This window comes from Erythrolamprus reginae, chromosome 7 (genome assembly GCF_031021105.1).
Source record: "Erythrolamprus reginae isolate rEryReg1 chromosome 7, rEryReg1.hap1, whole genome shotgun sequence".
NCBI lineage: Eukaryota > Metazoa > Chordata > Lepidosauria > Squamata > Dipsadidae > Erythrolamprus > Erythrolamprus reginae.
Window position 1 is genome coordinate 13,057,983 of NC_091956.1, and position 26,225 is coordinate 13,084,207.

At 42.3% G+C, this 26,225-nt stretch overlaps 1 protein-coding gene across 2 annotated transcripts in view; it reads right to left on the reverse strand.

Moving 5' to 3' along the window:
- Positions 1–26,225, reverse strand: part of HTT (huntingtin) — a 127,971-nt gene that overhangs the window by 78,628 nt on the left and 23,118 nt on the right. For both annotated transcript variants that reach the window (XM_070757002.1, XM_070757001.1), the window contains 15 exons: positions 24,731–24,871; positions 22,377–22,535; positions 19,607–19,695; positions 17,780–17,919; positions 17,060–17,123; positions 16,004–16,104; positions 14,030–14,176; positions 12,725–12,845; positions 10,957–11,033; positions 9,694–9,845; positions 8,884–9,089; positions 7,298–7,424; positions 4,616–4,746; positions 2,744–2,854; positions 722–799 (listed from right to left, as the gene is read on the reverse strand). In XM_070757002.1, the coding sequence (XP_070613103.1) occupies positions 722–799; positions 2,744–2,854; positions 4,616–4,746; positions 7,298–7,424; positions 8,884–9,089; positions 9,694–9,845; positions 10,957–11,033; positions 12,725–12,845; positions 14,030–14,176; positions 16,004–16,104; positions 17,060–17,123; positions 17,780–17,919; positions 19,607–19,695; positions 22,377–22,535; positions 24,731–24,871 (1,844 nt within the window). The remainder of the gene's footprint in view (positions 1–721; positions 800–2,743; positions 2,855–4,615; positions 4,747–7,297; positions 7,425–8,883; positions 9,090–9,693; positions 9,846–10,956; positions 11,034–12,724; positions 12,846–14,029; positions 14,177–16,003; positions 16,105–17,059; positions 17,124–17,779; positions 17,920–19,606; positions 19,696–22,376; positions 22,536–24,730; positions 24,872–26,225) is intronic.

Consider the following 26,225-nt stretch of genomic DNA (forward strand, 5'->3'; position numbering starts at 1 on the left):
TGTCCCATATTGAGTTGTCTTATTCCTACCTATTCTCTCCCTTTCTTTCTCTCTCTCTCTTTCTTTCTCTCTATCTCCCTTTCTCTCTCTCTTTCTATCTCCCTCATTGCATGCTTTTTGTCCTAAACGGTCCCCATTTTGAAGTAATAATAATAATAATAATAATAATAATAATAATTCATTGGATTTGTATGCCGCCCCTCTCCATAGACTCGGGGCGGCTAACAACAACGATAAAAACAGCATGTGACAATCCAATAATAAAACAACTAAAAACCCTTATTATAAAACCAAACATACAGACAAACATACCATGCATAACTTGTAATGGCCTAGGGGGAAGGAATATCTCAACTCCCCCATGCCTGGTGGTATAAATGAGTCTGGAGTAGTTTACGAAAGACAGGGAGGGTGGGGGCAATTCTAATCTCCGGGGGGAGTTGGTTCCAGAGGGCCGGGGCCGCCACAGAGAAGGCTCTTCCCCTGGGGCCAGCCAAACGACATTGTTTAGTCGACGGGACCCGGAGAAGGCCAACTCTGTGGGACCTTATCAGTCACTGGGATTCGTGCGGTAGCAGGCGGTTCCGGAGATAATCCATTCGGATGGATCCTGCCTGGGATGTCATGCAGCTGACTCAAGGGAAAACTCTTCTCTGAGAAAGGCACGCGCGCGCACGCGCACGCGCACATACACACACACATAAGTTTTAAACTTCGTTACCTGCTGAACACACACAGTTGCCATCACCGGTTCTTTGTTGAAACAGGATTTCAGATAACACAGAATTTCTTCCACGTACTAAAAACAGAAAGAATTTTGATGTTGTTGCCCAGACAGGACCGAACATCATTTAACAACCCATAATGGAGCTGAGTATTTACTGGCCTGATGCCCTTCCTGACACCAATGAGGAGTTTTGTTCAGCAGATATGTTCTCTTTTTTAAAAAAAAATTATCGCAGATTTTAAAAAAACACAAATACTACATACAAAACAGACATGTACATCACATGTATGTAAAATATAGTTCTATTAATACAGCTTTATGCCATTGTAATTTTAATAAATTTATATCCTTCTTAATAAATTTATTTCTTTATTAATAAATAAATTTCCTTCTCATTTCCATATTTTCCTAGTTATGGCTATTGTTATATACTCGAACATTTTTTTTTCTTTTTTCCCTGCTTGATATACACGTTAGCTATTATCCCATAGTTTCATACTCTTATTTGCATTTATATACACTTATATCCATTATGTTACCACCATTTGCATTGAAGGTTACATCTCTGACATTTCTGTTTTGGTTTCATTTCTTCGCATACTTCATTCTTATTTTAATTTATACATTAATTTTGCTTTTCTTTTTGAGCCAATCAGGTAACCTATTATTATTTTTTTGCTGATAATGCAAATGAAGGGAGATTAGTACAGTGGTACCTCTACTTATGAACTTAATTCGTTCCGTGACCAGGTTCTTAAGTAGAAAAGCTTGTAAGGAGAAGCAATTTTTCCCACCGGAATCAATGTAAAAGCAAATAATGCGTGTGATTGATGAAACCACAGGGATGGTGGAGGCCTGTTTCCTCCCAGGAGATTCCTAGAGAGGCCCCACGGAGGCTTTTCCCTGTCTGTTTCCTCCCAGGAGATTCCTAGAGAGGCCCCACGGAGGCTTTTCCCTGTCTGTTTCCTCCCAGGAGATTCCTAGAGAGGCCCCATGGAGGCTTCTCCCTGCCTTTTCCGGTTACAGTTTCGGAGGCTCAGGGTTGTAAGTGGAAAATGGTTCTTCAAAAAAATCTTGAACACATGGTTCTTATTTAGAAATGTTCGTAAGTAGAGGCATTCTTAGGTAGAGGTACCACTGTACAGATCTATTTCAAGCTATTTAGCTCTCATAGAAACATAGAAGTTTGACGGCAGAAAAACACCTCATGGTCCATCTAGTCTGCCCTTATACTATTTTCTGTATTTTATCTTAGGATGGATATATGTTTATCCCAGGCATGTTTAAATTCAGTTACTGTGGATTTATCTACCACGTCTGCTGGAAGTTTATTCCAAGGATCTACTACTCTTTCAGTAAAATAATATTTTCTCATGTTGCTTTTGATCTTTCCCCCAACTAACTTCAGATTGTGTCCCCTTGTTCTTGTGTTCACTTTCCTATTAAAAACACTTCCCTCCTGGACCTTATTTAACCTTTAACATATTTAAATGTTTCGATCATGTCCCCCCTTTTCCTTCTGTCCTCCAGACTATACAGATTGAGTTCATTAAATCTTTCCTGATACGTTTTATGCTTAAGACCTTCCACCATTCTTGTAGCCCGTCTTTGTAGCTTAAGACCTTCCACCATTCTTGTAGCCCGTCTCATCGGCTAACTGCACCCTTTCTCCTTGGCCAAAAGCTTGAAGTGTTTATCCAAACCTTATAATTTATTTATTTATCAGGTCAATTTCTAAAGCTACTGCTCTTTCAGAGAAAGGAAGCCGCTGCCACAAAATGCCATAAGAACCCGTTGCTTTTAGACATTTAGTGTTTTTATAAATAAATGCCAGGTAATGAAAATAAGTTAACACTCCTTCCTATTTTTCCTACTGCAACAACCCTGTGAGGTGAATTCAAAGCCCTAAACTAGTGACATCTACATTAATTGACATTAATTAATGTTTTCGTATGTTTCAGATAATCGATCTGGCTTCGAGACATTTAAAAACACTGTAAACCAGCATGAACTCACCTTTCCAATGTCTTGTAGAGTCGCCAGTTCTAAAATCTGTGACAGAACGTCCAAAGCGGATCTCAGGAATCCACCAAACTTTTCATTGACGTTCTGGAGATCGAGTGTAACCTTATGGAAGGAAGGAAGGAAGGAAGGAAGGAAGGAAGGAAGGAAGGAAGGAAGGAAGGAAGGAAGGAAAGAAAATGTTAAGGAGTATGAAGAATGACCCCTGAGTTATCGAAGATACACATAAGCAAAGGAAACGTGGAATTCTAGCAGATATGCAGGAGATAGTCAGGAAATATGAATAATGGTTCATTCAAACAAACCAGATACATTAGTGTATACAATAGTATTTATTTTAGCAAATATGGTAGTCAAGTTAAACAGTCCAGTCATACACAGTCAAATCAGTCAATAACTCTCAATACATTAACAATACCACAAGCCTTACTTATACAAATACATAAACTATCATCGAACACACAGTTCTTACTACAGCAGTCACAATGAATCCGCACGAAATGAACAGAAAAAAACAGAAAGAATCACAATTCCCAACAGTAACTCTTAAAGCCATAGTGTTTCAATACATACAAGCATGTATTGTCAGCTTGTTTATATATTGCCAAACCCAACTGTTATGTACATAGTACTAACAAGAAATAGGAATTTCTTATTGGCCAAGTGTGATTGGACACAGAAGGAATTGGTCTCCGGTTCAAAAGCTCTCCGTGTATATACAAAACAACGAAGTGATAGGTCATATACAGTAGTTATAATCTTTAATCCAGAGATACAACGATAAGAAACCATAAGTATCAAAAGAAGGCAGTAAGAAAGATGAGACAGATAATAGCAGTACAGAACTATATTATATGGGTAAAAATTTTCAGGCCTGATACAGTGCGGTGGGAATTAAGTGTTCAGTGGAATAATGGCATGGGGAGGGAGGGAAAACATGCTGGCTTGGGAATTCTGGGAACTGAAGTTCCCAGAATTTCCTGAGTCAGTCATTTTAATATAGAAATCAACATAATTAATGTCAGCATAGAAATCGAATGAATGAGTGAGTGAGTGAGTGAGTGAGTGAGTGAGTGAGTGAGTGAGTGAGTGAATGAATGAATGAATAAGCAAGCAAGCAAGACTTGGGTTCCAAGACAGAATTCCCAAATTTATGTATTTGTTTGTTTGTTTGATTGATTGATTTCTATGCCGATTTATTAATGTCGATTTCTATATTAAAATGGCTGGCTTGAGAATTCTGGGAATTGAAGTCCACAAGTCATAAAGGGGCCATAGTTCCCCAGTGCTGCCTTAGAACCCAAGTCTTGCATATTAAAATGGCTGGCTTGGGAATTCTGGGAGTTGAAGTCCACAAGTCATAAAGGGGCCATAGTTCCCCAGTGCTGCCTTAGAACCCAAGTCTTGCATATTAAAATGGCTGGCTCAGGAATTCTGGGAGTTGAAGTGCACCCCTTCTGCCTTCCAACCTGAAATCTTACATATTAAAATAAAACGAAACAGAGCAATAGCAGGAATGGCATGAAGTGACCCAGTAGACAAGCACAGAAGTCTTCATCTCCCTCCAAACTTGGAAATCTATGGGTGGCAGAGAGGCCCAATGGTGAGTGACATAATTTTATTTGCAAATTGCAAGTGATTGCAAGGCAGAGGGCATGCTCCAGGTTTTTATACTGTTTTTATAGTATTTTACTGATTGTACGCCGCCCAGTCTGAAAGGGGGGGGGGAGCTCACAAATCTAATAAATTAAATTAAATTAAATTAAATTAAATTAAATTAAAACACAACAAGCCAACAAGATCTCCAAATTTCATAGCACACGCGGTACGGATTGCTCAGGAAATGTTGTTTGAATCAAAAAATACCTTATAGTTGGCGTAGGTGGCCTTCAGAACATCGTAGAGCTTGAGATACGACGGGAGATGATAGAAGTTACCCAGAGTGGAGGAGGATTTACTTGGGGGAGTGGAACTTGAAGTGTCACTTGGCCTGGGAGCTTATGAATCAAAGCAGAGGGGAGAGAAATTCTTTAATAACGTTAAAACCAGGGGTCTGCAGGAGTGAGAGATAGAGATTTAGCCCTTGTCAAACACCCATCAACCAATCTTCCTCTTTCTCTCTCTCTCTCTCTCTCTCTCTCTCTCTATGTGTGTGTGTTCTATCCTAGGTCTATGCAGATTGAAAAACAAAGGAGGAATCCACTCACTGATATTTCAAATCAATCTTTTTATAGAGAAAGCATCATTTATACAAGCCAAATTCATGCATGCGAGTTCATCTTCGCAGCTTCTCAGTGAGAGGAGTTAAGAGATAACAGTCCAGCGTCTAGGGCCTAGGCTGCTGCCAAAGATCAAAGCTAATTTGCACATTTCTTTATAACATAAAGAGTCTCCAGTTTCACCGACTTACAGTTATACATACACATAGAGAGACATAGAGACACACACAGAAAGAAAAGGAGAGATATGAGATAAAGAGAGATGGAGAAAGATAAATGGGAGAGAGAGGATGATGGGGAGATAGAGAGAAACATACAGAGAGAAAAGGAGAAGGAGATGAGAGAGAGAGAGAGAGAAACAGAAATGACAGAGAATGGGTGATGGGGAGATAGAGAGAAACATACAGAGAGAAAAAGAGAAGGAGATGAGAGAGAGAGAGAGAAACAGAAATGACAGAGAGTGGGTGATGGGGAGATAGAGAGAAACATACAGAGAGAAAAAGAGAAAAGAGATGAGAGAGACATAGAGAAAGAGAAATCAGAGAGGTTGATGGGGAGATAGAGAGAAACACACAGAAAGAAAAAGAGAAAGATGAGAGAGACAGAGAGAAAGAGAAATAAGAGAGAAAGAGAGGGTGATGGGGAGATAGAAACATAGAAACATAGAAGACTGACGGCAGAAAAAGACCCCATGGTCTATCTAGTCTGCCCTTTTACTATTTCCTGTATTTTATCTTACAATGGATATATGTTTATCCCAGGCATCTTTAAATTCGGTTACTGTGGATTTACCAACCACGTCTGCTGGAAGTTTGTTCCAAGGATCTACTACTCTTTCAGTAAAATAATACTTTCTCATGTTGCCTTTGATCTTTCCCCCAACTAACTTCAGATTGTGTCCCCTTGTTCTTGTGTTCACTTTCCTGTTAAAAACACTTCCCTCCTGAACCCTATTTAACCCTTTAACATATTTAAATGTTTCGATCATGTCCCCCCTTTTCCTTCTGTCTTCCAGACTATACAGATTGAGTTCATTAAGTCTTTCCTGATACATTTTATACTTCAGACCTTCCACCATTCTTGTAGCCCGTCTTTGGACCCGTTCAATTTTGTCAATATCTTTTTGTAGAGGAAAAAGACAAGATGAGAGAAAGAGAAAGATGGGAGGAGAGAGGTAGAAAGATAGAAAAAAGAGAAATGAGAAAGAAAGAGAGAGGAGATATACAGAGAGAGAGGGAGAGAGGAGACGGGGATAGACAGAGAGAGTTGAGAAAGGGAAACAGAGAGGGAGATACCTATTTCTCATTGAAAACAAAACCTAGGGAGCCACAAAACCTGGGTAGGTGTTGCCAGGGAGTTCATGTGACTGGATGGGACGGAGTGACATTGAGTTGGCCACGCCCACCCAGGTTTTGTGGCTCCCATTGTTTTGTTTAAGGTTGCAGACTCCTGCATTAAACTCTTTTAAGAGCTTCTCTATACATGTAGTCCTTCCCCATCGACCTTTTAAAATAATCATTAAGTGATCCACAAGTCCAAATCCAACTCATCCTATGACAAGGTTTTTTTTGCAAAGTCGGGCCAAGTGCCTACACCAGCTTTAGAAAATAGGAAGAGGGCCAAATGACTATCATCTATCATTATCTATCTATCTATCTATCTATCATATATCTCTATCATTATCTATCTACCTACCTACCTATCTCTATCATTATCTATCATTATCTATCATTTATCTATATCATTATCTATCTATCTATCTATCTATCTATCTAATCTATCATCTATCTCTATCATTGTCTGTCTCTGTCTGTCTGTCTGTCTGTCTATATCTATCTATCTATCTATCTATCTATCTATCTATCTAATCTATCACCTATCTCTATCATTGTCTGTCTGTCTCTGTCTGTCTGTCTGTCTGTCTTTCTATCTATCTAATCTATCTCTATCATTGTCTGTCTGTCTCTGTCTGTCTGTCTCTCTGTCTGTCTATCTATCTATCTATCTATCTATCTATCTATCTATCTATCTATCTATCTATCTATCTATCTATCTATCATGTCTCTATCATTATCTATCTATCATCAATGACTCAAAGGGTAGTTTTTAATTTTATGGTTATTTGCCCTTCTAAAAGCCAAGACTTTCCTCTTTAAATTTGGCCGCCTTAAAACCAAAGAAAGCCTTTGAGTTCAATGCAGATATGACTTTAAACTGACTAAACAGCCTCTCACGGCTCTTTAAAAAAAATGTTCTGAAGAGGCTTCTATTAACAGTCAATATCTTTTTTAAAAAATCAATTAGATTGTTATCCCATTGTTCTCAATACCTGGGCTGTTTTCACTTGTCTTTTTAGGGCTTATGGCAACCGTGGTTTGATCCGTGACTTCTTTTTCTTTAGTTTTGCGCCGAATTGGGCTCAGCGAAGGTGGGTTGGTCAGAGACGGTAACGTCGCCTGGAAAAAACAGAAAATAATAATCATCAGTTTGGAAGTTGTAGGTTCCCCATCACTGGAGGTTTTAAACAAGAGACCAGACAGCCACCTGTCTGAAATGGCATAGGGCAGTGAAAAAGAAACCCAGAAGACAAACAGAAAAGGCAGCACGTTCCAGGCAATATGGCTTTGTGTGCCATTTTGGCCACGTGTGCCATAGGTTCGCCATCACGGGGGTAGGACATTAGTTAGGGCTTCCTGTGTTTATTTATTTATTATTTAGATTTGTATGCCGCCCCTCTCCGCAGACTCGGGGCGGCTCACAACAGAATAAAACAATTCATGACAAATCTAAATTATAGTTTAAAATATTTAAAAACCCATTTACTAAACAAACACACATACAAACATACCATGCATAAATTGTATATGCCCGGGGGAGATGTCTCAATTCCCCCATGCCTGACGACAAAGGTGGGTTTTAAGGAGCTTACGAAAGGCAAGGAGAGTAGGGGCAGTTCTAATCTCTGGGGGGAGTTGGTTCCAGAGGGCTGGGGCTGCCACAGAGAAGGCTCTTCCCCTGGGGCCCGCCAACCGACATTGTTTAGTTGACGGGACCCGGAGAAGGCCCACTCTGTGGGACCTAATCGGTCGCTGGGATTCATGCGGCAGAAGGCGGTTTCGGAGATATTCTGATCCAATGCCATGAAGGGCTTAAGTCTTATGCTACCCTTGCCTAAAAATTAAGCCAGAATGTCACCAACAGACCAGAGGTGGGTTTCAGCAGGTTCTGACCAGTGAAGGTTTCCCCATCGCCAGCACTCCTGGTGTGCTCCCGGTGACCGGTGCAGCCGGCGGGCGCATGCCAGCATGAAATAAGGCTTCTGCGTATGCGCAGGAAGCGAAATCTTGCGTAAGGGTTGCTTGCGCGCATAAGATTTTGCCGATTCTCTGCAATTTGTTTGCATTACTGTAAAGCAATATACGCCAAAAATCGGCAAAATCTCTCGTGCACGAGCATCCTTGCGCGAGATTTCGCTTCCTGCTCATGTGCAGAAGTTGAATCTTGCGCGGGAACATGTTCCCGCGCATCTCCATTTTTCCTACTGGGATGGCGTACTGGACCGTCCATGTAGCAGCCCACTACTGGTTCTGACCAGTTCTGGAGAACCAATAGCAGGATTCTGAGTAGCTCAGAGACCCGGTAAATACTACCTACATCTGGTTCCGCCCCCATCTATTCTCTGTCTCCCAAATCCCAGCTGATTGGAAGGAAATCGGGGATTTTGCAGTAACAACCTTCCTTTGCCATGCCCGTCAAACCACGCCACACCCAACAGAACCGGCAGTAACGAATTTGTGAACCCCGCCTAAGTCACATGACCACCAAGCCACACCCACAAATCAAGCCACACCCACAGAACCCGCAATCTTTTTTAAAAAATTTAAAAACCACCACTGCCACAGACAACAAATGTACCTTTAGTGTCGGGCCAGGAATGACATCATCCAATATATGGGAGCAAATATTAACGATCTTCAGCAAATGGGAAAACAGGTGATCGACCAACAGGGCAAGCATCCGGTCTGAGACGGCCGCCCACGGGTCCTCTTGCTTAGCAGCAGGAATGCTGGCTTCATCCTCGCTGTGTGTCCAGGGGTTTTGCAAAGATTTGGAGGCAGTGGCTGAAAGCACGACAGGCACTTAAAAATCCAAGTAACTCTGATTCTGGGTTTTAACCAATGGTAAGACAGATTTTTTTGTTAAAGAAATGGCTAGAATAGAATCGCAGATGTGGAAGGGACCCCAGCATCCAACCAAAATGTTGGAAATGTAAAGATGAAATTGGCACATATTACCACCAGTATGTTTTGGCTTTGGGGCCTGTCCATTACTGGTGGCAATATGTGCCAATTTCATCTTTACATTTCCAACATTTTGGTTGAATGCTGGGGTACATTTTTGACAGTCTATTGGGAGGTAGGTGCCATCGATAAAACATCTTTAATTGGTTTTCCTTAAATGTTACAGATTTGGTGACTTGCCAATTATGTGACCAGAGTTTTCCCATCTGTCCAAATCTATAGTACACCCAAAATTTCTACGCCAACTAATCATGCTATCTTTAACAATATCCCCTTGTTTCGTATGTTATCATAAATTTGTAGATTTTGCCAATCAGCTTTCCTTGACTTCCTGGATTGTTAACATGCTTCTTTTCTCGAGTGCGTTTTATCGACGAAGAATTGTTTAACGCCCGCGAGGGAAGATGAAACGTTCTTTTCTTACCCGCCAGCAAATTCCCCGCCAGGATCAAGGCGTCTTGGTGGGCAGAGAGATCCAGAGGGAAGGAAACGGAGGAAAGGAGGGACAGCAGCAAGCCCACCATCCCGATGGCGCTCTTCTCCTGAGACTCTTCCACACCTCCCGGGTGAGAAAAACTGGAATTTTAAATTTAAAAATCATCAGTTTCCATCACAGGAGGAAGAGGAAACCAAATGGCAGCCAATGCAGTCTGTGGAGTGCTGGAGAAATGTGGGTATGTCTGGGGAGGCCCATGACTGCTCATGCGACTGCATTCTGCACAATTTGCAGTTTCCGAATGCTCTTCAGAGGTAGCCCCATGTAGAGAGCATGGCAGTAGTCGAACCTCGAGGTGATAAGGGCATGAGTGACTGTGAGCAGGCACTCCCTGTCCAGATAGGGCCACAACTGGTGCTCCAGGCGAACCTGGGCAAAAAACCCCTTGCCACAGCCGAAAGATGATGGTCCAAAGTCAGCTGTGGATCGAGGACACCTTCTCTGACGGGTCAAAAGTCCTCCCCCCTCCCCGCAGAGTAATGGACAGACAGATGGAGATGTCCTTAGGAGACAGAACGCACAGCCACTCCATCTTGTTGGGGTTGAGTTTGAGCCAACTGCCTCCTAAAAACCACCTCTGGGACAACCATGGGTATCACTGTTATATATTTCATTCATAATGGCATAGTTTCAGCGATCAGGTTGTGATATTTTGTGATTTTTTTTCCAAGTTCTTTTACCATACTTTTACTACTTCTACATCTTCTACTTCTATTTCTATTACTTCTACTTCTTTTATTTATTTATTTATTTATTCATTCATTCATTCATTCATTCATTCATTCAATTTTTATGCCGCCCTTCTCCTTAGACTCAGGGCGGCTTACAACATGTTAGCAATAGCACTTTTTTTAACAGAGCCAGCATATTGCCCCCACAATCCGGGTCCTCATTTTACCCACCTCGGAAGGATGGAAGGCTGAGTCAACCTTGAGCCGGTGATGAGATTTGAACCGCTGACCTTCAGATCTACAAGTCAGCTTCAGTGGCCTGCAGTACAGCACACTACCTGCTGCGCCACCCCGGCTTTTACTTCAACTTGTAACCCTTCCACTTCTACTTCTATTTCCACTTCCTCCTCCTCCCATTTTTATTTTTATTTCTATTATTTTTATCTTTAACTGTTATTATTGGACACCTTTGCTCTGGATTCCCTTTCCAGTAAGAGAGGGTGAAGAAGTTGCAACTTACCCACAGTGCCATCCCACCGTCCAGGTACAAACTGGGAACGATGAAGACAAAAGACACAGTGCTTCGCAGCAGCCAAACTGGGGGGAAAACCCCCCAAAAAACACAGGAAGGAGAAATATTACAATCCGTTTCAAGCCTTTGAAACTTTGTGACATAACAAGAAATAATTGCATTGCTCTGATTTAAGACTTTCTGAACTCACGCCAGCCGCTAATGAAGACTAATTACACTGGTCAACACAAAAAAATCATCAGCAAAGGTAACTGAGATATACTTTCCCCCTAGGCTTCTACAATTTATGTATGGTATGTTTGTATGTATGATTGGTTTTTAAAATAAGGGTTTTTAGCTGTTTTAGTATTGGATTGTCGCATGTTGTTTTTACCACTGTTGTTAGCCGCCCCGAGTCTACAGAGAGGGGCGGCATACAAATCCAATAAATGAAATAAATAAATAAATAAATAAATAAATAAATAAATAAAATGTCTGTTTTATGGAGTTTGATGTGCTGATTCCAAAAATATGCTTAGTTTTCCTCTATCACATAAAGTGTCTGATATAGAAGCGTTTTTGTCATTACATTATTTCTGATATGTAGATTACTGTTTTCCCAATGTTGCCAATATATTTCCTATACCTTATAACAGTGATGGCGAACCTATGGCATGGGTGCCACAGGTGGCATGCAAAGCCATATCTGTTGGCACATGAGCTGTTGCCCTAGCTCAGCTCCAATGTGCATGTATGTGTCAGCCAGCTGGTTTTTGGCTTGCACAGAGGCTCTGGGAGGTCATTTTTGGCTTCCGAAAAGCCTCTGGGGGGGCGTTTTTATCCTCCTCCAGCTCCAGGGAAGCCTTTGGAGTTTGGGGAATGCGAAACATGAGCCTACTGGGCCCACCAGAAGTTGGGAAACAGGCCATTTCTGGCCTCCAGGGGCCTCCAGGGGGTGAGGGACGCTGGTTTTTTTCCTTCCCAGGCATTGAATTATGGGTGTGAGCACTCATGCACGCACAATAGTGCCCATGCATGCTCTTTTGGCATCCAAGGAAAAAAAGGTTCACCATCACTGCCTTATAATAATGATGCTGTTCCATGGAAACTATACCTGCTACAGAAAAACTATACAGTAATCCCTTGCTACTTCACGGTTCATCTTTTGCGGATTCGCTATTTCACGGGTTATCAAAGGGGACTTAAATCCATTAAATCCATTAAAATTTTTAAATCCATTAAAAATTTATAAAATTCTTCTACAGTACTCCTGTACTCTATTAAAGAAACTGGTAGGATATCACATGTAGTTCCAGCTGATAAACATTATAGAATGACTGTTTAATGCAAAGGGTGGTTTTTAAAAGTACAAATACTTGTTAAATACATTTAAAAAATATCTTTCCGATACTTCACGGAAATTCGTTTTTCACGGGTGGTCTTGGAACGCGTCCCCCGCGATAAATGAGGGATCACTGTATACATTTTTGAAATCAGAACAAAAAAATAGTTTCAGAAAAGTAGAAGGGCAACTGCGATGATTACAAAAAATATTTTCTGTACACCTGTGTTAGCAGCTGAGTTTTTTGTAAGAAAAAAAAATGCTATTAGATTTGTTTGTGTGTGTGTGTCTTCACTACTAAGCCAGTTATTAGTAGTGATTTATTGAGTAAATTAAGTTTGTCCAAACTTTACGTTTGTTACGTTCGTCAGTGGGGCAGAGCAGTAGGTCAGGGACAACCTGTATTGAGATCATGGACCCACAATCAAAACTCACAGTTAGAGATCTCGAGGGTGAGGTCGTCAACGCATGGGACACAGCCGAGATCACTCTGGAAAGGTTGTTCTCCACCGTCAAATCGGCTGGACTGGGCATCAAATTGTATCCTCTGTATGTTCTAGAACAACATGAATGCATCTCATTCAACATTTCTTTTTCATAAATTTTATCAATTTTCAAACCTTTTCTTCAAACTAACTATTACAATAATTCCTTGAACAATTCTGCCCATGTTACACCAACACTCCGCAGTCTGCATTGGTTGCCGATCAGTTTCCGGTCACAATTCAAAGTGTTGGTTATGACCTATAAAGCCCTTCATGGCACCGGACCAGATTAGTTCAGGGACCGCCTTCTGCTGCACGAATACCAGCGACCAGTTAGGTCCCACAGAGTGGGTCTTCTCCAGGTCCCGTCAACTAAACAATGCCGCTTGGCGGGACCCAGGGGAAGAACCTTCTCTGTGGCGGCCCCGACTCTCTGGAACCAACTCCCCCCAGAGATTAGAATTGCCCCCACCCTTCTTGCCTTTCGTAAGCTACTTAAAACCCACCTCTGCCGCCAGGCATGGGGGAATTGAGATACTCTTTTCCCCTAGGCCTTTACAATTTTATGCATGGTATGTCTGTATGTATGTATGTTTGGTTTTTATAATAATGGGTTTTTAATTGTTTTTAGTATTGGATTATTATATGCTGTTTTATTATTGCTGTTAGCCGCCCCGAGTCTCCGGAGAGGGCGGCATACAAATCCAATCAATCAATCAATCAATAAATAAATAAATTCTACTTTGTACATTGTTATAAATTTCCATGCTTCTATAAACATTAACCTATTAAGGGGAAAAAGGAAAGGAAAGGAAAGAGGGAAGGAGAAGGAAAAAGAAAAAAGGAAGGGAAGAGGAAAGAGGAAAAGAAAGGAAAGGAAGAAGAAGGGAAGGAAAAAGAGAAGAGGAAGGGAAAACGGAAAGGGAAGGAAAGGAAAAGGAGAAGGAAAAAGAGAAAAGGAAGGGAAGGAAAGCAGAAAGGGGAAAGGAAAAGAAAAACCAAGTTAGAAGGGACCTTGGAGGTCTTCTAGTCCAACCCCCTGCTTAGGCAGGAAACCCTACACTACTTCAGACAGATGGTTATCCAACATCTTCTTAAAAACCTCCAGTGTCGGAGCCATCACAACTTCTGGAGGCAAGCTGTTCCATGGATTAATCGTTCTCACTGCCAGGAAATTCCTCCTTCGTTCTAGGTTGCTTCCCTCCTGAATTGTGTTCCCGGAACGCGGCGTTTTATGATTCTTTGCAAGCTCTACCTGGTGATGGTGCTCACTGCAAACTGGGAAGCTGGCGGCGTTTCGTGCATCAGGAGCTTCAGGTAGATGCTGCTTTGCTCCTTGGCCAGCGCGACGACCGCATCAGCCTGCCCTGCGTCGCAACTGAAGAACAGCTTCGGGACCAGCCTGTAAGAAAGAAACAAAGGAGAGAAACCAGAAGGCCCTTTATCACTAAGAGGGAAAAGAAAAGAAAAACAGAGACTTACCCTAGGCAAGTCCCATCCAGCGTTCGAGCATCCTTTTGGGGGGAAATGTGGCGAGGAAAACAGTCTAGAGCAGTTCAGTCACACACCAAGCAATGTCGCCTGGTGGAGCCTAGGGGAAGGGCCTTCTCTGTGGTAGCTTCAGTCCTTTGGAATCAATTCTCCCCGGAAATTCACCCCGCCCCTACCCTTCTGGCCTTTCCTAAGTTTTTGAAAGCACACCTTTGTGGACAGGCCTGGGGCCGCTGAGCATTGACATCTTGCCCCGACTGATAGTATGATTGGGATTGGATGAGTTTGGATGAATGGGTTTAATGATGGGAATTTTTAAGTCTTGGATTTTAGGGCGGGGTATATAATTTTATCTGTAATTTTGTAAGCCACCCTGACACCCTGACCAAAATACCTCCGGGACCTCCTTCTGCTGCACGAATCACAGCGATCAGTTAGGTCCCACAGAGTTGGCCTTTTCCGGGTCCCGTCGACTAAACAATGCCATTTGGCGGGACCCAGGGGAAGAGCCTTCTCTGTGGCAGCCCCGGCCCTCTGGAACCAACTCCCCCCAGATATCAGAGGTGCCCCCACCCTCCTTGCCTTTCGTAAGCTCCTTAAAACCCACCTCTGTCGTCAGGCATAGGGGAATTGAGATATTCCTTTCCCCCATGGCTTATAAAAAATTTATGCATGGTATGTTTGTATGTATGATTGGTTTCTTAAATTGGGGTTTCTTTTTAAATTAACTTAAATATTAGATTTGTTTATATTGTTTTATTACTGTTGTTAGCCGCCCTGAGTCTACGGAGAGGGGCAGCATACAAATTTGATAGATAGATAGATAGATAGATAGATAGATAGATAGATAGATAGATAGATAGATAGATAGATGGAGAGATAGATAGATAGATAAGATTAGATAGATAGATAGATAGATAGATAGATAGATGGAGAGATGGATAGATAGATAGATAGATAGATAGATAGATAGATTAGATTAGATTAGATTAGATTAGATAGATAGATAGATAGATAGATAGATAGATAGATAGATAGATAGATAGATAGATAGATAGATAGATAGATAGATAAATGTAAATTGGCAATTTATGATGCAACAGTTACACTGAATCATCATCATAAACTGTATCATCATAAACTGCAAACTGGATTTTGGAGAGAAATTCATTAATATGATTAAGACAGATTTACGGTATATGCTTTCCTTTTGTAAAAAAAACAATGTAAGATGTATCCTAGATATGCTGGAATATTATGAAATGCATGCAGGAAACGAACAGTGCTGATCTTTCTAGACGTACAGAGAACATTTGACAACGTAAATTGGCAATTTATGACGCAACCGTTAAACTGTAAGGATTTTGGTGAGAAATTCATCAATATGATTAAGATTTTACAGTATACAGTGGTACCTCGACATACGAGTTTAATTTGTTCCAGACCCGAGCTCGTATGTGGATCAACTCGCATCTCGAACGAATGCCTTTAGACTTTGTTTTTTGCGCCGAGATAACTGGAAGCAAGGAATTCTTGCGCCACCTAGTGGAAGCTCGGCTCGTATCCCGAATTTGAGCTCGGGTGTCGAACAGAAATTTTGCTGGCGTCTAGGCTCGTAACTTGGAATACTTGCATGTGGAGCAGCTCGTATCTAGAGGTGTGCTATCTTTCTATGCAAAATAAAAGCACAGACGAAATAGGGCAAGAGCGGAAGAATTAAGTTTTGCTGAACGAATACCTTACTAAAGCAGCTGCGGCCACACGCCTGACCCTGGGGTCTTCATCACCCAGGAGAGAAATGACCACTTCCTTCAGAACCCGATCTTGAAGTTTTAACCGCTGTGGGGGGGAAATAGAAGCATAGAGACCGATCAAAAAAGCTATTTTAAGGGGCTTATAGACAGCACACATATTTTTTTCAAAATAACAACATATCAAGTAAGGCAGAAGTCCATTGTTTGGATTCTATGTTAAACGGATTTATAAAACCCAAGAACGATGTTGTGAGATTCTTCCAATAGGTTTTCTTTGTTCTTCCTCATCCACAGGCAGTAAAAAATAAAGCAGACTACTTAAAACATTAAACATTAAATGACCGGATGTCTTCGTGACATCAAAGCTCCGCCCATGGAATTGGAATTCCCCACCTCCTTTCCAGCCTCCAGATCGGGCGAAAACGCCACCCGCCGATTGCAAAAACGGCGCTCCACCGAGTGGCACCGCCCGGCTGTAACCTTCTGAAACAGCCGGGAGCTTCTCGGCGGCCTCCGGAACCTGACCCGAACTTGAACTTCCAGGTTCGGCGTTCGGGAGAACGCCGAGAAGCCCCCCGGCTGTTTCAGAAGGTGACAGCCGGGCGGCGGCGCTTCTCGGCAGCCTCCCGAACCCGAACCCAAAAAGTTCGGGTTCGTGAGAACGCCGAGAATCCCCCCGGCTGTTTTAAAAGGTGACAGACGGGCGGCGGTGCCCAGCGGAGCGCCATTTTGCGATCTGCGGTGGGTTCGTAAGCCGAAAAATGTTCGTAAGAAGAGGCAAAAAAATTCCGAACCCTGGGTTTGTATCACGAAGGGTTCGTATCACGAGGTACCACTGTATTGCTGGGGCGCACTCACACGCATGCCAGCAACAGAGCTGCAAGCGCAGCTACCGGTACACAATGTGGCCCATACCGGCTAGCAACCCAATACTGCTTTGGAGGCAGTAGTAACTATTTTCTATCGTTCTGAGCAGCCATGAAGCCAAGCATGCATGTACCCTACCACATTGGTTCAGCCTCAATCGGATACTCACTCACCCCAGTATGATGATGATCTCCACTATGCAGGTTGCTGTCCCTCTCTTCCAAAAACTGGATTAGCCTTAGCAGGAAAAACAGACAAAGGTACTGTTACGATAAAGCATAACGCTAAATCATCATCTTCTTTCAATGACGTCCTTTGCGGGGGGAGGGGGGGAGTTTGGGCAACTGAATGCCATTCCCTGTCGCCAATGCGGAGTTTTGTTCAGCAAATATATTATCATCAAAATGAGCCGGTGTGGTGCAGCAGGTTGCGCATGCATCCCAGAATTTCCTACTGGGATGGAACACCAGACCACACTGGCTGCTGCCCACCATTGTCCATCCACCCATCCATCATGAAAAAGCCGGGGTGCTGCAGCAGGTAGAGTGCTGTACTGCAAGCTACTGAAGCTGACTGTAGATCTGCAGGTCAGCGGTTCAAATATCATCACCGGCTCAAGGTTGACTCAGCCTTCCATCCTTCCGAGGTGGGTAAATGAGGACCCGGATTGTGGGGGCAATAGGTTGGCTCTGTTAAAAAGTGCTATTGCTAACATGTTGTAAGCCGCCCTGAGTCTAAGAAGAAGGGCGACATAAAAATTTGAATAAATAAATCAATCAAATCCCTTTACCTAGGATTGAAGTCGAAAACTCCACCTCTAGGCCACTGCACCACTAAGCATAATGTTAGATGTTTAAAAGAATATAATTTGTCAGGGCAAAAGTGCTGCTTACCGAAAGTCTATTTCCGCCACCGTTTCCAGAAGCTCCGTCCGAACCAACCAGTAGGAGCTGTTTCTCAGGAGGAGGAGGTCAACCAATAGTTGCAACCCCAAGGAACTATGGCTGCTGCTGCACAAGCTCATGATGCAGTGCTGAAAATAAAATAAAAAAAGTTTAATTGCTTTCAGAAATAGAGTAAAATCAGGATTTAATCGACTTGATCCTGAATGCATTTGGGTCACTATAAAAAGGGGTGGGGAGAGAATGGCATTGCCATAGGTCAGTGTTGGCGAACCTTTTCGGTGACGAGTGCACGCGCTTGCACTTTACGCATGCCAGAATCTGTAGTATACACCTATGGCTGTGATGGTGAACCTATAGGCACGAGTGGAAGAAATGGCACGCAGAGCCATCTCTCCAGGCACGCAAGCTGTCGCTTGTTGCTCTTCCGAGTTCTAGCGCACCGGCTAGCTGATCTTCATGTGTGTGGGCACCACCCCATACACATGTGCATGCCAGGAAAATGATCTTCCAGTTTCTTTTTTTAAAAAATAGTTTTTATTGAATTTACATTACATTAGTTTTTTTAATTTACATTAAAAACAAAACATAAAACATACATTAAAAATATAGAATGTAACATACCTAATAAAGGAAAAAAATAGTAGAAACAAACAAACAAAATATCTATTGATTAATCATTTTGTACATATCCATCAAACACATCTTCCAGTTTCCGTCAAGCGTGTGTGTGCAGATCAATTGGTCTTCCTGCACTCATGCACGCAGGAAACTGGAAGACCAGATAGTCAGCGCATATATGGTGAAGACCGGAAGATCATCTTCCCGGCGTGCACATGTACATTGGGCGTCTTACTGTTTCTGGTTCCCCCCACATGCGTAAAGACCAACTAACCAATGTGCTGGAACCCAGAAGAGCAACAAGTGACGGCTTGTGTGCCCAGAGAGATAGCTCTGCGTGCTATTTCCGGCATGCGTGCCTTAGGTTCACCATCACAGCTGTAGGTGTACACTACAGATTCTGGCATGCGTGAGTGCATGACTAATGAAACAAAAGAAACAGATGCTAGACAATTATTCCAAGGTATGTAGGAAGCACACAGCAGCAATGAAGGCTTTGACTAGCCTGTCATCAAACTCTGCACTTAGTGCAGTACTTCTCAAATAGTGGGGTGGGCTTCCTGGGAGGGGCGGAGCGATGCCAGGGGGACGCATGACCCCAGGGAACATGCTTTTTTTGCCACAGGGAGTAGGGTTTTTTTGCACCAAACAGCACAGAGCAGGAGATACGAAGTGCAGAAAACAAACCCTTCTGATCATCACAAGACCAGAATGGGACAACTCGCCACAGCCAATTCACCGCAGTCAAACTCGCCATGGTCAACTTGCTGTGGTCAACTCGGCGTGGTCAACTCACCACGGTTAACTTGCCATGGCCAATTCACCGCAGCCAACTTAACGCAGCCACTCTCTGTGGCCAATTCTCCACGGCCAACTTGCGGTTAACTCACCAGGGCCAACTCGCTGCGAACAACTCATCATGGCCAACTCACCGCAGCCAACTCGTGGCAAACTCTCTGCAGCCAACTCACCATGGTCAACTCGCCACAGTCAATGCCGCGCTTAACTCATCATGGCCAAGTGTGGCCACAGCTGGTTAACCGTGGCAAGTCGGGCGTCACAACTTGACGTGGCTCATTGGCCGTGGTGAATTGACACAGACCCTCACAAGAGCCCTGGCACACACTTGGTGGGCCTTCGGGAAGAAATAACCCCCCCCCCCCTCAAAAGAATGAGGTTGCAAAGATATTTCCTCACCCTCACAGCTATGCAAGCCAGTTTGCAGGTGACCGAAGACTCGTCTTTCAGGCTTGTTTGTAGCAAGGAGACACACTCGGCCAGGGTCCCTGGAGGGAAAGAACAGCAGAGGTCACGCACCCTTCATCTCAACGCTTTCAGGTGCAAAATTCAGGCCTTCACTCAGTATAAAGTGAGATTTTTTTAAATTTTTCTCCTCCTTGAAAACACATACACGACAACACATACACCTTCAATAACCAAACATGTGTTTTCAATATCTCTTATATGAAAATAATAAAACATCCTTAATCAGAAAATAACAAAATATCCTTAATCACCTTTCAAATTTCAAATTGTTCAGACTGTCTAAAAAAGAGCAAAAGTACAAATCCAATAACTAATTTTGATTTAATAGACGACAGACTGAGCCATTTTTCTCACTTTTCCATTCTAGTACAGTAGTACCTCTAGATACGAGTTTAATTCGTTCCAGAAGGGAGCTTGTATGTCGAACAACTCGTATCTGGAACAAATGGCTTTAGACTTTGTTTTTCCCCTCCGAGATAACCAGAAGCAAGGATTCTTGCGCCACCTAGTGGACGCTCGGCTCGTATCCCGAATTTGAGCTCGGGTCTGGAACAGAAATTTCTCTCCCCTCGTGGCTCGTAACTTGGAATACTCGCATGTGGAGCAGCTCGTATCTAGAGGTACTACTGTAGTTATATTGTTAAATCTTAATTTCTATTTCTAATCCACTCTCATTCAATTTTCGGTGTATGATTCCACTTACCGGCCGCTACTGGTAAATCCTCCAGGATCATCACGGGTACACAAGTGCCCGTCAGCATCACAGTTGGCCTCTGCGCATGTGAAATCTTGCGCAAGGATGCTTGCACACGAGAGATTTCATCGATTTTCGGCAATTTCTTTGCTTCCGTGCATGCGCAGAAGCAAGAAAGCCATTGAAAATCGGCGAAATCTCTCATGTGAGATTTAGCTTGCTGCGCATGGCCAGAAGTCAAATCGCACATATGCATACATTGGGGGTGTGGAGATACTTGCGCATCTCAATTTCCACCACTGGAATCCAGATCACAGTTGTACCAGCTGCAACCTGTTACTGCATATAATGCTGCCTCTGTTTATCTTTTTGTCATCCGAGTTATCCCAATCATATTTCTCATTTCTTTTTATCTCTTTCACATTAGGTTTACATAATAATAATAATAATAATAATAATAATAATAATAATAATATATTAGATTTGTATGCCGCCCCTCTCCGAAGACTCGGGGCGGCTCACAACAATAATAAAAACAATATTATAGTAGAACAAATCTAATATTAAAAAACATATAAAACCCTATCATTATTTAAAAAACCAAACAACACATTCATACCAAACATAAAACAAAGTATAAAAGAGCCTGGGGGAAAGGTGTCTTAACTCCCCCATGCTTGGCGGTATAAGTGAGTCTTGAGTAGTTTACGAAAGACAGGGAGGGTAGGGGCAATTCTAATCTCCAGGGGGAGTTGATTCCAGATGGCCGGGGCCGCCACAGAGAAGGCTCTTCCCCTTTGGCCCGCCAAACGACATTGTTTAGTCAACGGGACCCGGAGAAGGCCAACTCTCTGGGATTCGTGCGGTAGCAGGCGGTTCCGGAGGTACTCTGGTCCAATGCCATGTAGGGCTTTAAAGGTCATAATCAACTCTTTGAATATTAAATATTTTATCTAGATTCTTTTCTCAAACTATTCATAAAATTTCTCCCAAGCTTTATAAAACTCCGAGTCTTCTTCATCTTTAATTTTCATTGTGAGTCTATTCATTTCTGCACAATTCATTATCTTCTTTAATATACTGCTCAAAAAAAATAAAGGGAACACTTAAACGACACAATATAACTCCAAGTACATCAAACTTCTGTGAAATCAAACTGTCCACTTAGGAAGCAACACTGATTGACAATCAATCTCAAATGCTGTTGTGCACATTCAATTTTGTACAGAACGAAGTATTCAATGAGAATATTTCATTCATTCAGATCTAGGATGTGTTCTTTGAGTGTTCCCTTTATTTTTTTGAGCAGTTTGTGTGTATGTATGCGTGTGTGTATTAATTAGGGATAAATATAGATACACACACATATACACATTTATCACACATAAATATTAATCATAATACATTTCTAATGCAATATCTTCTGGACATTTGGATCCATAATATGTTTATTTATTTATTTTATTTATTTATTCATTAGATTTGTATGCCGCTCCTCTCCACTCTGCCATACAGTATATTGGAAGTGATGGTGGGATTTGATCTTCTGTTACGACAACTTGTATAGCACATTTGTGGGTTTGATGTTATCCATAATTTGTATTATAGTATGCCAAGCCAGATATATTGAAAATAAAATTTAAAAGTAAAACATGTTGGCTTCAATTGTGCACAGTAGCTTGGGTATCTAGCTTGGATATCCGTCAATATATTCTGCTCAAAAAAATAAAGGAAACACTTAAACAACACACTATAACTCCAAGTAAATCAAACTTCTGTGAAATGAAACTGTCCACTTAGGAAGCAACACTGACTGACAATCAATTTCACATGTTGTCAGCACATTCAACCTTGTACGGAACAAAGTATTCAATGAGAATATTTCATTCATTCAGATCTAGGATGTGTTCTTTGAGTGTTCCCTTTATATCTTTGAGCAGTGTACTTCTCTTTCTGTTGGTATTCTATTCAGCTTCCAGATTTGTGCCTAATCTTTATTCACAGTACCTGGGGATGCTTTTATATTTTCCAGCCAACTCTCCACACTGAAGCAAGACTGGACGAGGATGGAATAAATAATGGTTCCGCATAAAATGGCGGTTGTTCCTCTGATTTGGGGGTCTCCGTGGTCGATATAATTCACAATGTCCTTCACCGACTGCTCTTCTAGAGAAATAAAACACAGGAATCAACAACTGAAAAAGCAGCAGACAGATGTAAGTTACTAACTAGGATGTGTTGTGATTAGCTCTGGCCCTGCTCCTGCCCCAAGGACTGTGGATGTGGGGGAGACATCCACATGCTGCAGGCCTGTTTCACCCTCCCCCCGGTGGAATCTGCTGATGAAGGCTCCTCTGACCAAGAAGACATAAGTGACAGGGAGGAGGAGAGTGTGGCAGACAGCTCAGAAGGAGATCAATTATCTAGCTCCTCCTTGGATTCAGAACAAGAGTTAATGATACAGCCACGCATGCGGAGAGCGATGCATAGGCAACAACAACTGAGAGATTATTATCAAAGAAAATGAGGCCACCTGTGGTTGGGTGGGGCTGTGGTAATTAGTGAGGCTGCTATAAATATCAGCCTGTGGGTTTGGCCATTGTGGAGGATTATCTGATCGTTGTGTTTCGTGACTGCTTTACTGACTTTGACTTTTTGTGTGCTGATTTTTCCCCGCTTTGAAAATAAACCGGAGCAAAGTGTGTGTCACTTTGTGAAAGAAGAAGGACTCTGAATTGCCTCACAGCTGCAAGCTAAGTATCACAGAACTGATAAGGGACTTGTACAAATTACCAGTTTGTTTGGAGACCAGTGCTCTTTGCTATACCAAAAGGGGGCTTGGTTTAAGTGAATTTTCCTTATAAAGAACATTGTTTTGAATTTTCAAACGTGTGTGTGTCTGAAATTTGTACCTGTGAATTTTTGGGAGGATTCTACCAGAGAGCCCGACAAAACAGGACGGGAATCAGATTATAGATTAACAGAGTTGGAAAGGACCTTGTGGAGTCATCTAGTCCAACCCCCCGCCCAAGCAGGAGACCCTACACCATTTTTAACAGATGTCAGTCCAATCTCTTCTTGAAAGCCTTCAGTGATATTATTCAGAGTATAGGACGCCCCTTAGCTTTTGGGAGGAAAATAGCAAAACCTCACCCTAGCTCTGGGGATAAAAGGCAGGGAGCAGAGATGAATAGATGCGATAGATAACTAATCCATCTCCCTGCCGGCGCTCCTAATCAAGGAATTGAGTTAACTTCAGAGGGATGATCGTGTTTGTGGAACTGGGTCCAAACACCTGTTTTAAACTAAGACATGGTGTCCGGGGAGGGGGGGGAAAGCATTTTGAAATTCCCTGATATTTCCCTGACATTTCCCTGTAACTTGCGATCTAGTTAAGGCATGGTCGTAGATGACGTCATACCAAACGGCTAAGCCGTAGAGAAATATCAGGAGCTGAGGAAGCAAGTTGTTGCCACAGTTATGCTCATTTTTGCTTGACTCTGCCAGGCAGGGTGATCCGATTTTTGTTTTGTTTTTTACATGATTTTTCCTGACTTTTAAACATTTGAATACAGTTTGTTTTTCCTCTCGATTTATTCCATTTTTTCATGAATTCCCTGATAATTCCTTGGTCTTTCCCAAACCGCCCATTTCCCTGATAATTCCGTTTTCCAGGTTTGCTGGACATCCTGCAAGATTAAATATATATATACAGTGATACCATGTCTTACAAACTTAATTGGTTCCGGGATGAGGTTCTTAAGGTGAAAAGTTTGTAAGACGGAATCAATGGAAAAGTGATTAATGCGTGCAAGCCCAAAACTCACCTTTTGCCAGCCGAATCTCACGTTTTGCGCTGTTGGGATTCCCCTGAGGTTCCCCTCCATAGCAAACCCCACCTCCGGACTTCTGTGTTTTTGCGATGCTACAGGGGAATCCCAGCATCACAAAAGCAAGCACTTCGCTGGCAATACTGCGATTTCACTGAGGCTCCCTTCGCTGAGAAACCCCACCTCCGGACCTCCGTTGCCAGTGAAGCACCCGTTTTTGCGCTGCTGGGATTTCCCTGCTGGGATTCCCCTGCAGCATCACAAAAACACAGAAGTCCAGAGGTGGGGTTTCCCATGGAGGGGAGCCTCAGGGGAATCCCAGCAGCGCAAAAACAGGTGCTTCGCTGGCAACGGAAGTCCAGAGGCGGGGCATCCCAGCGGGGCCGGTGGGTTTGTAAGGTGAAAATAGTTTGTAAGAAGAGGCAAAAAAATCTTAAACCCCGGGTTTGTATCTCGAAAAGTTTGTATGATGAGGTATGCCTCTCTTAAGAGGCATCACTGTATTTTTAAAGAATTCACATAACCACTTACCTCTTTCTTCTTTGTTACTTTCAGGGGACATTTTGTAGAGTTTGCTAAAGAAAGCTTCCGGGTAAAGGGCTATGGCTGCCCCCACGCAACTGATCGCCAAGGCCTTCACGCTGACCCTGACGTCTTTATCTGGCACCAGAGCTAGAAGAGAGAGACAGGAAAGTCAGATCAATAGAGGCAGTCCTCGATTTGCAAGGAGTCCATTTACCGACTGTTCAAAGTTATAATGGCACGGACAAAAAAAGGACCGTTTTTCCACACTGAGGGATTCAAGCTCCCAAGTTTGGACACTTGGGGAATGCTGGGACTTGAAGTCCAGCTTAACAACATCTAACCCTAATCATAACCCTACAACAGGGGTGTGAAACTCAATTTAATTAATTTTTTTTGGTAGACATAGAAACATAGAAGACTGACAGCAGAAAAAGACCTCATGGTCCATCTAGTCTGCCCTTATACTATTTCTTGTACTTTATCTTACAATGGATATACAGTGTTCCCTCGATTTTCGCGGGTTCGAACTTCGCGAATAGCCTATACCACGGTTTTTCAAAAAATATTAATTAAAAAATACTTTGCATTTTTTCCCTATACCACGGTTTTTCCCACCCAATGATGTCATATATCATCGCCAAACTAATATTTTTTGCAAATAAATAACAAAAAAAATAATTATTGTTAATAAATAATTATGTTTATAAATATCAGGATCACTAAGTGTCTTATTCAATGGTGAGTACCAGTAATAATGGTGAGTAAATGGTTGCTAAGGGAATGGGAAATGGTAATTTAGGAGTTTAAAGTGTTAAGGGAAGGCTTGTGATACTGTCCATAGTCCAAAATGGTGTATTTACTTCCGCATCTCTACTTCGCGGAAATTCGACTTTCGCGGGCGGTCTCGGAACGCATCCCCTGCGGAAATCGAGGGAACACTGTATGTTTATCCCAGGCATGTTTAAATTCAGTTACCAACCACGTCTGCTGGAAGTCTGTTCCAAGGATCTACTACTCTTTCAGTCAAATAATATTTTCTCACGTTACTTCTGATCTTTCCCCCAACTAACTTCAGATTGTGTCCCCTTGTTCTTGTGTTCACTTTCCTATTAAAAACACTTCCCTCCTGAACCTTATTTAACCCTTTAACATATTTAAATGTTTCGATCACGTCCCCCCTTTTCCTTCTGTCCTCCAGACTATACAGATTGAGTAAAGTTTTTTTATTTATCCATTCCCCCCCCCAATTCTTTTTCACCAGCAGTGTGTATATACTTTTTTCTCATACCTTTTTTACAATTTTCTTTCATTACAATCCCTTTTGTTATTTTTCCAATATCTTACACATTTTACCTTGATGTATTTATGTTTGTTGTTTATGTTTATTTAGATTTGTATGCCGCCCCTCTCCGCAGACTCGGGGCGGCTCACAACAAAGTGAAAAAACAGTTTACATTGGTTATGACCTATAAAGCCCTACATGGCTTAAGACCAGATTACC